General features: G+C 38.4%; 2 protein-coding genes across 4 annotated transcripts in view; both read left to right on the top strand.

Annotated features, from left to right (window-relative positions):
- Nucleotides 1-16303, top strand: part of LOC126604347 (uncharacterized) — a 29024-nt gene that overhangs the window by 11365 nt on the left and 1356 nt on the right. The gene's annotated exons all lie outside the window — the stretch shown is intronic.
- On the top strand, nucleotides 6844-8152 carry LOC126604346 (uncharacterized). The gene has a single exon (XM_050271565.1). It carries the CDS (start codon nucleotides 6991-6993, stop codon nucleotides 7549-7551), a length of 561 nt encoding a protein of 186 aa, XP_050127522.1. The 5' UTR covers nucleotides 6844-6990; the 3' UTR covers nucleotides 7552-8152.

Genomic DNA, 16303 nt, shown 5'->3' on the forward strand with positions numbered 1-16303 from the left:
AAAAAATTCTTAATCCATTCAGCCTCTATACATGCAGTATCAAGAGCTATAAGTTTAGATTCCATTGTACTTCTAGAAATTATTGTTTGTTTCTTAGATCCCCAAGATATAGCTGCTCCTCCCAATAAAAATACATAACCTGAAGTGGATTTCACTTCGGAGCTATCAGTGATCCAATTTGCATCACTATACCCTTCTACTACATAAGGAAATCCTTTATAGTGTATAGAATAATCCATAGTTCCTCTTAGATACTTAAACACTCGCCTTAACGCATTCCAGTGTTCTTTACTTGGATTATGAATGTATCTACTTAGCCTTCCAACCGCATAAGCTATATCGGGTCTAGTTTTATTTGCCATATACATCAAAGACCCAATCATTTGAGAATACTCGAGTTGACACACAGGTTCACCACTATTTTTAAGTAAGCTCACACTTGGTTCATATGGTGTCGATACAGGATTGCAATTGAAAAAATTGAACTTTTTAAGCATTTTCTCAATTGAACTAGCTTGGTTTAACCTGCTTGTGTTCTTTCTACTTTCATTCCCAAAATAATATTGGCTTCTCCTAGATCCTTCATATCAAATCTCTTTGACAGATAAGACTTTACATTTTTCACAATTTCCAGACTTGTTCCAAATTGTAATATATCATCAACGTAAAGACATAAAATAACACAATGTCCATTGCATTCCTTATAGTAGACACACTTTTCATGCTCATTAATTTCAAAATCATATTCTAAAATGACTTTATCAAACTTCTCATGCCATTGCTTAGGAGCTTGCTTGAGTCCATATAGTGATTTAACCAACTTACACACTTTATGTTCTTGGCCTTTCACTATAAATCCTTCGGGTTGCTCCATGTAAATTTCTTCATCTAAGTCTCCATTCAAAAATGCTGTTTTAACATCCATTTGATGTACTACTAAATTCTGTATAGAAGCTAATGTTATGAGGATCTTAATTGTGGTAATCCTAGACACAGGAGAGTAAGCGTCAAAATAATCAATTCATTTCTTTTGAGTGAATCCCTTGGCTACTAGCCTAGCTTTGTACTTGTCTATACTTCCATCAGGCTTCAGTTTCTTCCTAAATACCCATTTACAACCAATTGGTGTAGTACCGGGTGGTAAATCCGTTAACTCCCAAGTGTTGTTTTGTAAAATAGACTCAACTTTACTATTCATAGCTTCTTTCCAAAATGGAGCATCGACGGAGATCATGGCTTCCTTATATGTTGTTGGATCACTTTCAATTAGAAAAGTATAAAAATCATCACCAAAGTTCTTCTCCACTCTAGGTCTTTTACTCATTCTAAGTTCAGCTAGAGGTTCTTCTTCATTGTAACTTGATGGCTAATACTTGTGGAGGCTTTATCAGTACTAGTGCATGATCTATCTACCACTCGCTTTTGCATTCTAGTCTTGAAAGGAAATATGTCTTCAAAATATGTTGCATCCCTAGACTCTAATATAGTGTTATTCAAAATTTCATTTATTTCAAAGTTGATGACTAGAAATCTATTGGCACTACTATTATGAGCATAACCTAAGAAAACAGTATCCACGGTTTTAGGTCCTATCTTCTTTCTCTTAGATTCTGGGATTGCAACTTTAGCCAAACACCCCCACACTTGCAAGACTTGGAGATTTGGTGTTCTCTTTTTCCACATTTCATATGGAGTAGTAGTGTTGTCTTTAATGATTACTCTATTTAATATAAAACATGCAGTCAAAATTGCTTCCCCCCACAAATTTTCCGGTAATCCAGAACTCAAAAGCATTGCTTTCACCATGTCCAATAAAGTCATATTCTTCCTTTCTGCAACTCCATTTGATTGTGGAGAATAAGGTGATGTTACTTCATGTATAATACCATGCTCTTCACAAAAAACACTAAGATCGGTAAGAGTGTACTCACCATCTCTATTAGACCTTAGTCTTTTTATCCTTTTCTCTAATTGATTTTCCACTTCTGTCTTGTAAATCTTGAATTTACCAAAGACTTCATCCTTAGTCTTTATCAAATAAATATAACAACACTTCGAACAATCATCTATAAATGTGACAAAATACTTATTACCAGCTCTAGTAGGTAATCTATTTGAGTCACAAACATCACTATGTATAAGCTCTAAAATTTGGGTATTTCTTTCGACGGACTTAAAAGGTTTCTTGGGTTGTTTTGTTTGTAACAAATTTCACACTTATGCTTGAGATTCATGTTTGACTTTGGGACTAGATCCAAATCCATCATTTTCTTAATTTTGAACAAGTTTACATGTCCCAAACGTCCATGCCAAACATTACTAGATTCAACATTAAGAACTTTTGGAATATTATTGCACTCGGAAGAAACACTTAACTTAAATAATCCTTTACTGATAAAACCTTTTCCAATAAATACATTATTCTTGGTTATTACAACCTTATTTGATTCCATTATAACTTTGTAGCCTTGCTTTACTAAGCATGATCCACTAATTAAATTTCTTCTAATATCAGGTACATGTCGCACGTCCTTCAAAGTTAAGACATTTCCAGATGTCATCTTTAGTTCAATGTCTCCAATTCCAAGCACTTGCGACATTGAGTCATTTCCTAGAGTTATACGTCCTCCACCTGATTTTTGATAGGTTTTAAAAAATTCACGATCAAAACAGACATGTATGTTAGCTCTAGAATCTACCCACCAATCCTTATTTTCATACGTAAAATTGACAAAGGAATCATACTTAAAATGTGGTTGAGAAGATTGTTGCTCCATCAGCATATTCACTTGGGCTTTTAGACCATTATGATTTGACTTATACTTGTTCTCCTCAGTCTTCTTGTAGAAGCAATCCTTAGCCTTATGATTGGCTCTTCCGCAAACAAAGAAAACCCCCTTCTCTCTCCCCTGATCCTTAGTCTTGTGAAAGTTCTTATTTTGGTTGGGTGATTTGAATTTAAAATTTGTTCTTCTAGGTTTTAAATTCGTCTTATTATTTATGGTGAACTTGGTTTTGTTTTTTCCATATTTGTTGGTGTCATTCTCAACTAAGTTCACAGTTGTTTGTCTTTCGGTTTCCTTCTTTTGGCTTGACCTATGCTTCTCTTCGATCCTAATTGAATTTATGACTTGAACCAAAGTAAATTCTCCTTGTTTATGCCTTAAGGTTCTAGTAAAGTCATTCCAAGATTGAGGCAATTTATCAATAAGGCAGGAGTCTTTAAAGTCCTCACTAAACTTCGTTCCTTTCTTTTCAACACCTCTTAATAACTCTTGATACTCATGTATTTGTTCCCCCACAGACTTATTATTTACCATCTTATAATCATTAAAGTTTGAGACCGTGAACCTATCCATCCCAGCATCTACAATTCCATATTCCGCTTCTAAAACCTCCCAAAGTTCTTTGGCGGTGGATGTAGTAGCATGATACACATCATAGAGATGATCAGAAAGGGCACTTAAGATTCTATTGTGACAATGGTATTCTATGAGTTCAGGGGTTAGTTTAGAAGATGACTCTTTAGAAGAGGAATCTTTGTTTGATTGAGTTTCTTCAAGTGCAGATACAAGTCCTAAGACAGTTAGCCAATATTTCACTTGTTTTTGCCACCTACGAAAATTATGCCCACTAAATTTTGCAGGCTTAACACTATTGGCTTCTTCTAGGCTTGCCATTTGTTATGTAATACTGACTAATAACAAGAGAGAGATATAAGATTGCTATAATACTGTAGAAATTAAAATAGTTTGTCACTCAAAAGTTTCAACACATGTAGAAATTAAAACTGTTTAATAATCACAGATCAATTAATCATGCACAGATTTAATTAAAGCATAAAAAAATTCACAAATATCAGTATGCAAATGTAGTCAAATTGTAATAATCTCGTTCAGATTTAATTAAAGCATAAAACAACCAACCAATGTCAGTATGCAATTGTAGTCCAATCACGTCTGTTCCAAAACTATTCAATTGTACTGTAAATTGATGACTGTTCAATATTTAATAACTACTTGCAGTTAATTATTGGTATTTTCAAAGATGCACGGGTTCCAATGATGCAATGAACGTGATCTTGGCTTTTAGTAATTATTTGATACTGAAAAATCACACACTAATGCAATTGTATGCAAATCACAGTACACAAGTAATATTTAATTATTAATTGTGGTTTACCAAGATTATCAACCCCAGACAAAGTTGACAGATTTGCAATATTAAAATGTTTTGGTACTACAAAATAAAAAATAAAAAAAAATAAAGAGAATGCAAAGAGTCCAAAAGACAATGAATTAAAGGCAAGGTTTGTCTTCTTTGTCAATTCAATGACAGGACACAATGAATTAAGCCTTCTCAGACAATTCAATGACAGGGATGAATAAAACAAATGCACTGAGTTAAAAAACAACGACAGGACCCGAAACAAAAATTAATAATAAGAATGCAGAGAGTCAAAAGTGCATGAACGACAGAACCCTAAAAAATTTCACTTTCAACACAGGAAAAACTACAATTTTTAGGGCTTTCAAGGTATTGTAAAAATAGATTGTAAAGTTTGCAATTATATTATCACATGGATACGGATTTAGATTGTGATATATTACAGAAATATACCAATTATTTATATGATCAAATATATCAAATCAAATGTATAATCACTATCAAACTTATGAAATTTAAATTGGGAAAAAAGGAATAAGAAAATATGGCCTGTGAACCAAAGAGAGGCGCGATGTCGCTGCTCTAAAGCCGTAGACGCCTTCCTACATGCAGGTTATGGTGGTGCCTACAACTCCAAGATACAACACAAAGCCTCACAGGATGTCTGATCCTATATGCACGTCAACGGCAGACGGGATTGCCAAGTAGTGATCAATTGCCCAAAAATTATGAAGTAGGAATGTAAATAGACTGACAGAGATATGAGAATTAAGGAAGACAGAAAAGTTGTAAGCGTATATTGTTTTCTGTCTGAGGTTTCATATTTAAAGAACTCCTCATACCCTTTTAAAAGAAATATGACTTTTCAAATAAAACACAACTCTTAAATATTATAAATAAATAAAATAAAATAATAATAAGTTTGAAATCTTTAAAATAAAATATTATTAAAATAATTAAAATAACCAACAAAATCTTCCTAGCGGCGCAAATACTCTTCCAACAGAATGAGGCATCCGAGCTAACCTGAGCTTCCATGAAGAAGCATGTTGGAAAGTATTTAGCTTTAAGGACATAAGCCACCAAAGAATTTGGCTCCGAGAATCCGCCAACCCTGTTTAGCGAGCATACTCATATTAAACGTATACAGATTTCCAAACCCAAGTCCACCTTCCGATTTTGGAGAACACAAATTGTTCCACGAGCTCCATTGGATCCGATTCTCCCGTCATTCCCGTTCCACCAATAAGAAGAAATAAGCTTGTTCAAATCATCACAAAAGGACTTCGGGAGCAAGAAACATCCCATCGTATAAAGGGGGATGGCCTGAGCAACAATTTTCGCCAAGATTTCTTTGCCGGCAGCGCTGAGAAGCTTACCTTTCCAGCTTTGAAGACGTTTCCATAGCCTTTCTTTAATATACCCAAAACAATTGCTTCGATTTCGTTCCACGAGAATAGGCGTCCCCAAATATTTAGGAGGTTGACTTTCTGCCCAGATGCTTGTTCATGTGCATGGAGAACATTTGAGATTTGTCGGCATTCATCTTCCCTAGCACGGCAGAATAGCAAGCTGTCGTCGGCGAACAAGAGGTGGTTAACCGACGGAGCACCATGGCAGAGAGAGATACCCCGGGTTAAACCATCCCGTTCCAAATTAGCCATTAGAGCCGACAGTCCTTCCGCACAGAGGAGGAAGAGATAGGGAGAAAGGACCCTGACGAAGGCCGCAAAAAGGGCGAAGAAAGCCACGCGGACACCCGTTGACGATGAATGAGTAAGAAACAAAGGAGAAGCAAGCCATCAAGAGCTCAACCTATCGATTAGGAAACCCCATTTTGGAAAGGATCCCCCTAAGGTAGTTCCACTCGATACGGTCATAAGTTCTACTGATGTCCAGTTTGAGAAACAAAAGACCATTCTTTTCCCTGCTGACGCCGGAATAAGTGGTTGGAAATCTCAGACGCCAGGATGACATTATCAGCAATGTTCCGTCCTGGTACAAACGCACTCTGGGATGGGGAGATAATCTGGGGCATGATGACATTATAGTTCACAAGTAAAAATTGACGATGGAACACTAGTTTACCCTTGAATTTGACAAAATAGTTGATGGACTCTACAGATAATGGGTTAATTGGTTAATTTCAAATAGTTTAAAGGTTAATTTTCAAAAGAATAATTTAGGTGGTCAATTTCAATTGAACTAATAATTCAAGTGTCAAATGACAGTTTACACCCTAGAAAAATTTCTTCTACCACGCGTAAGCAAAGTAAAGGAAAGAAGTTTGCGGAAGTTTCACGGGTTGTCCATTTCCTGGAAGTTGTCCCAACCTTTACTTTTATTTATGGAGTTGTGTCGAACCTTTTCCTGAAGAAAGGAGAGATGATAAGAAAACTTTCTCAAAAATCTATAGACTCTTAATAAAAATAAAAAAATAAAAAATTGGACCGATCTTACTCCAAGAAGTTTGTCGGGCTCCGTAACTTCAAATGAAATGATGCTCAGGGTTCTTTTTTTATATTAAAATGAGTTTTTTGTATTGTTTATTTTTAATAAAAAATTATATTTTAATTTTTTTTAGTATTATTTACTATATTTTTATTTATTATTTTTTATTAAAATTAGATTTTTTTTTAACTTTTCGTTAATTTTCGTTATATTAAATGGATTAGAGCGCGGTTGTCGATTTCGGTGGAAATTGTCCCACCCTTTACTGTTACTTTGGGGGTCAAGCGTCAAACCTTCTCCTGAACAACTGTATATTTATCCTCCCCGGCAGCAGGATCACCTCTTTGCTGGAATAAATCATCAGTTTTAGCTATGGACTGCCATGATTCGTCACTCATCACACCAAACAGAAGAATAATCCGCCGTCAAGAACTAGACAGGGCGGAGAACGCATGGAAGAAACTGGAAGGCGTCGGCGAAAAACAAGAGCAAACAGTAAGGCGTCTGGAAACAACGGCGATGCTGTTGGTCGGATCTTATGTCTACCTGCAAAGCCTCATATTCCAATCTGTTAGCCGCATGCCGTGCGAGTTCTGGTGGGCGCCGTTCAGCCTCTCGTGTCTGATTTGCGTCGTCTTCGCCATCCCCTTCAAGAGTTTCGTAACGAAATGGGAGCGCACGCAACGTTATTACGAGATCAATTTTCTTAAGGAAGATTTGGTTCACCTCCAGATTGTGGTTTTCTCCCCATCGGATCACGATGAGCAGCTGGAGCGGCAGCAGCAGCCGGCAGAGATATTGAGGAACGATGCTGCGAAAATGTATCAGAGACGCGCTTTCATCTGTTTGGTTTCTTTAGCTCTTGTTGCGTACACGATTGTTGTCCTAACGGCGTGTAGATCTATTCCCTGTCAGAGAGTTGCTATTTTGTAGACGTACGGTACGTTCTCCTATTAATCCTTTCAATTTACATGCGAATTTCCGAATTCAATTTGAAATGGAAAGCAGATAATAAAGTCAAAATACCCTCTGAAGACCTTCTTGCGGGATCGGAGGAAGCTTTTGCGGCGTGGCTGGATCTTACGATCTCTCTCGAAATTTTCTGACGTCGTTTTCTAACGATCCGTCAAGGTCGATTACTTGGTTGTTCTGGATTGTATATGTAAGGCATTATAACAATCAAACAATTTCATATTTTCTTCATTTTGAATTCTAACAGCTACAAAATATGAGGAAATCACTTTCCGTAGAGAAAGTTGATTAGTACCTACCCAGAGGCGACCGAACGGCAGCCACTCGGATTGCGAGAGCTGGTTCGGATCCATTTATATTTGTAAAACGTGAGTAAATATTAAAAGGGAATGTAAAGATTGTGTAAATATTAGGAGTTCTTTATTAGGAAGGATATATGTTTGTGTTCTTTATTGTTTCCTTATGAAACAAGGATTATATGTGTATATATTTCAATTATGTAAACAATGAAATTTGTTTGTACCATACTTGATCAATCCAGAAATTACTAATTACCGGTCAACGTTATACCGTCAATGACTCAGAAGAGTTTCCCTCCAACCAGGAGGCCAATCACAGTGCAACACGTGTCGACATCAGAAGCCAATCATAGCACAACACGTGTTAACATCAGAAGTCAATCACAACATGACACGTGTCTATGTCAGAACAAAGCTAGAAATTCTCTTCTATAAAAGGAGATCATTCTCCCACAATATTTCTTTGTACTAAATCATTCACTAGTACTCAATAAATGAGACTTTCAACTTATATACTTGTGTAAACCCTTCACAATTAATGAGAACTCATCTATTCCGTGGACGTAGCCAATTTGGGTGAACCACATACATCTTGTGTTTGTTTCCCTGTCTCTATCCATTTACATACTTATCCACACAAGTGACCGGAGCAATCTAGTGAAGGTCACAAACTTAACACTTTTTGTTGTATCAAAGTCCTCACTGATTTTGTGCATCAACATTTGGCATCGTATGTGGGAACGACACTTATTCTCACTCTCTTCAGCTTTGTTAAGCTAGTTTCCACCATTCGTACACTTTCTTTTGACTTGGCATCCCTTTCCAACATGAGAGCGAAGGAAGCCACAACACACAGAATGACACCCCTCTTGCACCTAATGCAAAGTAACGAAAAAAGGAAGGAAAGAAGATTGATCTTCAAGCTAAAGTCGATGAGCTAGAAGCTCAGAACAACAAGATAGCAATGAAGAATGAGGTCCTCTAGGAGCAGTATGAGAAGCTCTTTGAAACGCTCCACGAAACTAGACGTACTCAAACACACGAGCTCGTTACCTATGTGGACATCAACCATCATCTGGGTGCCCCCAACACGAAAGGTCACATTCCTTCGACATGGGTATCCCTGATGAGGAGCGAGCTAATCATCAAAACATTGATCAACATGAGACTTCTCTCAACCCAGCTGCTTCGACCCGAAGTAGGAAAGTGGAGGAAGACACCTCCTTGCAGAAGGGTTGGAATGATTAAAAGCCGTTTATCGTGACTGCGGAGACTTCCTAAAGCAACGTCGAGAGAATCCCCTCCACATATGCTCAAGATTAATGACCCAATGGTTTCTGAAAGACTCGGTCCCCTCCTACGACCCAGGCCAGCTGCCAATCTAGGGAATGAACGACAGGTCCCAGAGGAACATGAAGGTACAGGAAACTCGAATGTATTTCGACAGACTCGTCCTAAAAGTCAGTACGGCGAGTCCAAGGAAAAATCACACGTTCTTGCTCAAACTTTCCTACTTCCAAGAGGCGATGGAGATTTACGAAAGAAAATTCCAGTGGTATATGACTCCACTCAGGACCCCCTTATCCTACAGCTCATTGAGGAAGAAAACAAGTTGAAGGCCGAACGTCAGGCCGAGATACCTGACTGGAACCAACCCAGGCCTGGCCCTCTCACAAGGAGGATCCTTGACACCCCCTTCAAGTGAAGACAAAACAAAATCTTGGTTTACAACTCTATATTTAAGTCCACCATAGCATATCGGATGCACACCGACGAAGAACAATATCTTCTTTTCCCTTCCACCCTCTCTGGCGGAGCTCTAAACTGGTATTGCTGTCTTCCACCTGACACAGTAGACTTATTTGAAGAACTGAAGAAACTGTTTGTCTTTCAACACATCTTCTAAATCGATCGCTTGCATTCTGCAGATGACTTATACACTATTCACCAGAAGCCGGACGAGTCACTAAGAGAGTATGCCGGTTGTTTCAGCCATGAGTATTCTCGCTGCGCTGAGGCAGATGACAATACCACCCTCAAGGCCTTCACTGCAGGCCTACGTGATTGTTTCTTCAAGTACATGATCAATGCCAAAACTTGGAGGATTTACTCTGAGGTGATGGCATATGCTTACAACCATGTCTCCGCCGAAGTAAGGACATACCAAGGGAACCCCCATATGGTTAACCTCTATCAACAAGTGGGAAGTGGAAGTCAAGTTCTACCAAATGAGGAGATCTTGACCATTCAGATACTTATTGCATCATCTCCTGCCTCATTTAGCTACTCGCTAAGTCACCAAACGTATTTGTCTCTTGGTAAGAGGAATGATTTTTACTCTCAGCAAGCCCATTATAACAACAGGGATAAAAGTTCGTATCAAGACAACCAGGGGTGAACGTACCGTCAACTATTATGATTATGGGGCTAAGCCTCACTCTTTCAAAGTGGATGACTAAGTATTGAAGCAAATACTATTATAAGAAGGCATACACATTATAAATGTTTTAACCCTCAACCGCTTGAGATCTTTTGTCACACAAGCCATTCGGCAAATATTTAAAGAAGAGGGAATTTAGACAACTTCTCTTGAGTCTTTTGCATTCCTAGCACTTGGACCCTTGGTCTATGCTGACCTACCCCTATACTCTAACTCAAAGCTTCAACATGGCTACTTTGACACAAAGTATGTGATACTAAGTGTTACAACCAACATGGTTCGCATATCGAAAGCATGGATCCCTTCACGCATAGCAAAGCATTCATAAGCATCACTTATGTCAATCAACATAAACATAATACATTCCAACACATTCATACATAAACATCATACATTCCAACACATTCATACATAAACATCATACATTCCAACACATTCATACATAAACATCATACATTCCAACACATCCATACATAAGCCAATTGTGCTTCGAAAGGGTTCAACATACTTTGTGTCATTCGACACTTGCCACAATGTGCCTCGACACCTTACCCTTATTCTCACCAACCAGGTGATGAAATGTGAAGAAGGAACTCATCTTCATGCCACCAATAGGTGATAAAATGTACAACACATACTCTCCTTCATGCCACCAACCAGGTGATGAAATGTACAACCCATACTCTAATATCATTTGGTACCTTGGCACTCATACCACTAACCAGGTGAAGAATGAACTCATCTTCGTGCCACCAACTAGGTGATAAAATGTGATGAAAAGTGATGAAGGAATTCACATTCGTACCCCCAACCAAGTGATGAAAGCAAATCACCATTCATTCCACCAACCAAAAGACGAGTGGTACAACTTGTAAATGTAAACTCTTAACATTCACAAATAATCAAAAACCCTCAAGCTTTACAACTCAACTAGGGGAGGACTTATGTCTAACAAGAGTTATAGTCACCAACAAAGTCTTATTGCAAGCCAACAACGGCTTCAGTGCATGGTATACGAAGATCAAACTCTTTAGCCCTCTTGCATCTGCTTCAGACATTTCTCCTCTGTAACAATGCAAACACTACAACTCATAGAAAGCTTCACACACTTTTGATCAAGACTGTTCGAAGCAAATTCAATTCATATAGTTCATCCAAACCTTCGACTACTACAAGGTGTGACTTGCATCACAATCTCTTGCTCAATATTGTGGAAGCAAAATTTGTATACGTTGTCTCTCCCACATTTTCAAATTTCTAGTTTTCCCAAAAAAAAAAAGAAATTCAACAAAGCTTCATCAATGAATGACAACTACAAATTCTCAAAAGCTTCACACACTCTTAATCAAGATAGTGTGAAGCAAAACCAATTTATGGTGGAAATCAAAAGCTTCATCAATGGAGGGCAACTACAATCCTCAAAAGCTTCACACACTCTTGATCAAGATAGTGTGAAGCAATGGAGGACAACTACAATTCTCAAAAGCTTCACACACTCTTGATCAAGACAGTGTGAAGCAAAACCAATTTATGGTGCCAACAAGAGCTTCATCAAATGAGTTCAACCACAATTATCAAAAGCTTCACACACTCTTGATCAAGACAGTGTGAAGCAAAACCAATTTATAGTGCCAACAAGAGCTTCATCAATGGAGGGCAACCATAATTCTCAAAAACTTTACACACTCTTGATCAAGACAGTGTGAAGGAAAACCAATTTATGGTGCCAACAAAAGCTTCATCAATGAAGTGCAACTACAATTCTCAAAAGCTTCACACACTCTTGATCAAGACAGTGTGAAGCAAAACCAATTTATGATGCCAACAAAAACTTCAACTCCAAAGTTTCAACACAAAAGCTTCACCTACAAAGCTTAAACACCAAAGTTTCACCTATAAAGCTTCACCTACAAAGCTTCAACACAAAAGCTTTAACTCCAAAGCTTCACTTACAAAAACTTCAACTCCAAAGCTTCACCTACAAAACTTCAACACAAAAGCTTCACCTACAAAACTTCAACATAAAAGCTTCACCTACAAAGCTTCAACTCCAAAGATTCACCTACAAAGCTTTAACTCTAAAGTTTCACCTACAAAAGCTTCAACTCCAAAGCTTCACCTACAAAGCTTCAAAACCAAAGATTCACCTACAAAGCTTCACCTACAAAACTTCAACCTCAAAGCTTCACCCACAAAAACTTCAACACAAAAACTTCAACCTCAAAGCTTCAAGCTTCACCTACAAAGCTTCACCTACAAAGCTTCACCTATAAAACTTTAAAATATATATATTTTTTTTTCAGAAATTAGAAAATTAAAAAAAAAAAATAAAAAAAAAAAAGAAAAAAAAAGAGAGCTTAGGCCTCTCCTTCTTTGGGTTTAACAACTTTCATAACAAATGTACATGAAATAGGAGTTTTGAGTTACCACTTAGAAAAGAAAATGGTGAAGTTTTGTTACTTTGGAAACTTGGCTACTAGCAAGGCACCTCCTTCGTCAACTCCCTCGACCAAAGACTTGGGGGATTCCTACCATATGCTATTGCACCTTGATACTCGGAAGTCTTACGACCACTCAGTGACTTAGATTTTTCAAGTCTCCAATCGAGAAGTTTTCCTCACTCGGAAAATTCAGGGAGCACTACCTCAACCTACATGCTTCACTCACAAAACTTCAACATACAAGTTTTAACAAAAGAAAAAATTCAAAGAGCTTAGTGAAGAAGGCTTTGCTGTATTTAACACAATACGTTGAAATGTAGCAAAGCTTATTTATTGATATCTCCGATAAGTTACCAATATGTACATATACATGAATCAAAATAAACAAATAGGAGGGAGCTTTCACAAAGGTTGCTCAGGAGAAGTCTCAGCAGTCGGCAGAGCCCCAGAAAAAGAAGACACCCGAGGGTGATCATTCGGAGCCTCAGTATTGGGCAGAACTCTAGAAAGAGGAGGCACCTGAGGTTAATCATTTGGAGCTTCATTACGCGGTACAGCCCAAGAAGACTAAGGCAATAAATGCCTTTGGAACAAACCCACAAACATTTGATGATCAAGTAAAATATGACCATCAGATTCCTGCAGCTGATCAAGCTTCCTCTTCATGTTTGTAGCATAGTCATGTGCGACCTGTGCAACTGTTTCTTCTCATGCTTGAGTCATCTGATCTCCTGTTTGAGACTTATCACTTCAGCTGCCAATGATTCAACTTGGCGGGTTCGAGCAAATAGGCGTTAGGCCATATTAGACACAGAACCTGCACACTGAACACTAAGAGCCAGAGAATCTTTAACAGCCAACTTATCAGACCGTTTGGAAAGTAGTCTATTATCTTTGGGAGTGAGAATGTTCTTAGCCACCATCGCAGCGGTCATATCATTCTTCATCACAAAGTCCCCAACGGTAAGAGAACCAGTAGGGGATAAGAAAGATGGATGCCATATGTTGTCTTGAGGAGGCATGGCTGCCTCTTCACCAAAGTTCAAGTCAAAACGACGGTCAGATGGACCAGACATTTTCAGAAATGATGAATAAGAAATGAGGTCCAATAAATATATGAAGTACAAAAATAAAGGGAAAATTCTTACAAGCAATAACTCTTTGAACGTACTTCTTGCACACAATTGGTACCCCTATAAAAGAAATTGCAGCATGGCCATTTGTTCAAAAATCAAAGAGGCACCATTCTCCGGATTTCGAGAAGCGGATTTTCCTGAGTAAAATATGTCTATAATATCCACACACAACATCAGCTCCTGGGGTACCACAGATAACTTTACCAAAGATCTCCGACAAAGTTTAGACACATAAATTTTGAAGGTCCAGCTACTCTACTATTACCCACAAGGGTAAAGGAACAACACCACTGTTTGATAACTAGAAAGTCCTTATGCGTGCCAACCTCCGTGCTCCGTGGCAAGGCAGACTGGTAAAAATGCCCAACCTTTACTCACATTTGATAAAACACTCCCAACAAGATTGCTTGCTCAAAAATCGAAGAGGCACCGCTCTCCGAATCTCGAGAGCCAGATTCCCAACAGGATTACGTGCTCAAAAATCGAAGAGGCATCGCTCTTCGAATCTCGAGAGTCAGACTCCCAACATGATTGCTTGCTCAAAAATCGAAGAGGCACTACTCTCCGAATCTCGAGAGCCAGACTCCCAACAAGATTGCTTTCTCAAAAATCAAAGAGGCACCACTCTCCGAATCTCGAAAGCCAGACTCCCAACATGATTGCTTTCTCAAAAATCGAAGAGGCACCGTTCTTCGAATCTCGAAAGTCAGATCCCCGACATGATTGCTTGTTCAAAAACCGAAAAGGCACTGCTCTCCGAACTTTAAGAACCAGATTTCCTTGGATAAAGTTTGTCTACAATCTTCACACAACATCAGCTTTCCAAATACCACAGACCATTTTTTCAAAATGCTCTAACAAAGTTAAAACACGTGAAGCTTGCAGCTCTCACTACATTGCTATGACCAAGAAGGGTAAAGGAATAGTATTACTACTTGTTGTTGGGGAAACTCCTATATATGTCGACCTTCATCCTTCACAGACAGGCAGACCTGCAAAAATGCTCAACCCTTTTTCATATCTGAGAGGGCACTCCCAATGAAGCCTCTCGAAATACTCAGCTTTCTTCCCCCCAATAATACCTCTGCAAACCAACCACACCAGAGCAAGAGTATCTCATATCATCAGGGTCAAAAGCAAGAGTATCTCATATTATGTTTTTTTCCTGTCTTTTCCTTTGCCTTTATTTTTACCTGCAAGACAAGGAGAAAGAGAGCAATCAGTCAACACTTGGAATTAAGCTTCCAGTCAGGAACTGACTGCCTGGAACCCCTTGCCTTATTACTTACCTGACATTGCTCTCGAGTACTCATCTTCAACATCTTATGCTTCTAGAAAATATACCACATCTGCCTGAGGAACAGATAGGGCAAGTGAGAATGATACAAGCATGTAGAGACAAACGCAACAAAACACGTTCTGATTCATCTATTACTTTGTCAATAGCAAAAGTATCTCATATTATCAAGGTTGAACGCACTCTTGATTTGATGGACTTATTTTGACTCTCAAATTCTTGAGTCGGCCTTATACTCTGGAGGAAACCAGAAAACCCTCCAGCCCAGTTCAAGAATAAGCATGTGGAAATTTACTTCTTCAAAAGCAAAAATATCTCATATCATCTCTTCTCATTTTTCTTCTTTTTATCCTTCCTGGGACTGATTGTTGAGAGCTCTGATTGCTTACCTTGTCTATCACCTCTTTCGGCAGATCTCATAGCTCGGCAACTTAGGGGACTCCTACTATATGGTTTGTATTGCGCTTGACCAAGCCTAAAACTACAAGTAAGCTTCAAGTGAAATTGATAATTACCTTGTGCATCTCCACCGGTTAAAGATACCACCCCTGGATTGAGGAAAAGTACTTCCAGAGAAGATGCCACATTTACCTATGAGACAGATAAGGCAAGTGAAAACGATACCACACTTCAGTACTTAGAAGTTTCGTGATTACTCAGCGGCTTGGATCTTGCAAGTCCCCAATAGAGAAACTTCCATCACTCTAGAACTTAGGGGAGCATTGTTTGTACCATACTTAACTAATCCCGAAACTACTAAGCACCGGTCAACGTTATACCGTCAAGGACCCGAAAGAGTTTCCCTCCAACCAGGAGGCAAATCACAGTGCGACACGTGTCAACATCAGAAGCCAATCATAGCGTGACACGTGTCAACATCAGAAGCCAATCACAACACGACACATGTCAATGTCAGAACAAAGTTAGAAACTCTCTTCTATAAAAAGAGATCATTCTCCCACAATATTTCCTAATGTCATTTGTACTAAATCATTCACTAGTACTCACTAAAGGAGAGCTTGAACCTATGTACTTGTGTAAACCCTTCACAATTAATGAGAACTCCTCTACTCCGTGGACGTAGCAAATTTGGATGAACC

Source organism: Malus sylvestris, chromosome 15 (assembly GCF_916048215.2).
Source record: "Malus sylvestris chromosome 15, drMalSylv7.2, whole genome shotgun sequence".
Classification (NCBI taxonomy): Eukaryota; Viridiplantae; Streptophyta; class Magnoliopsida; order Rosales; family Rosaceae; genus Malus; species Malus sylvestris.

Bases quoted from the DNA above. Each gene is read 5' to 3' on its own strand.
- LOC126604346 (XM_050271565.1), top strand. From the start codon at position 6,991: ATGGACTGCCATGATTCGTCACTCATCACACCAAACAGAAGAATAATC.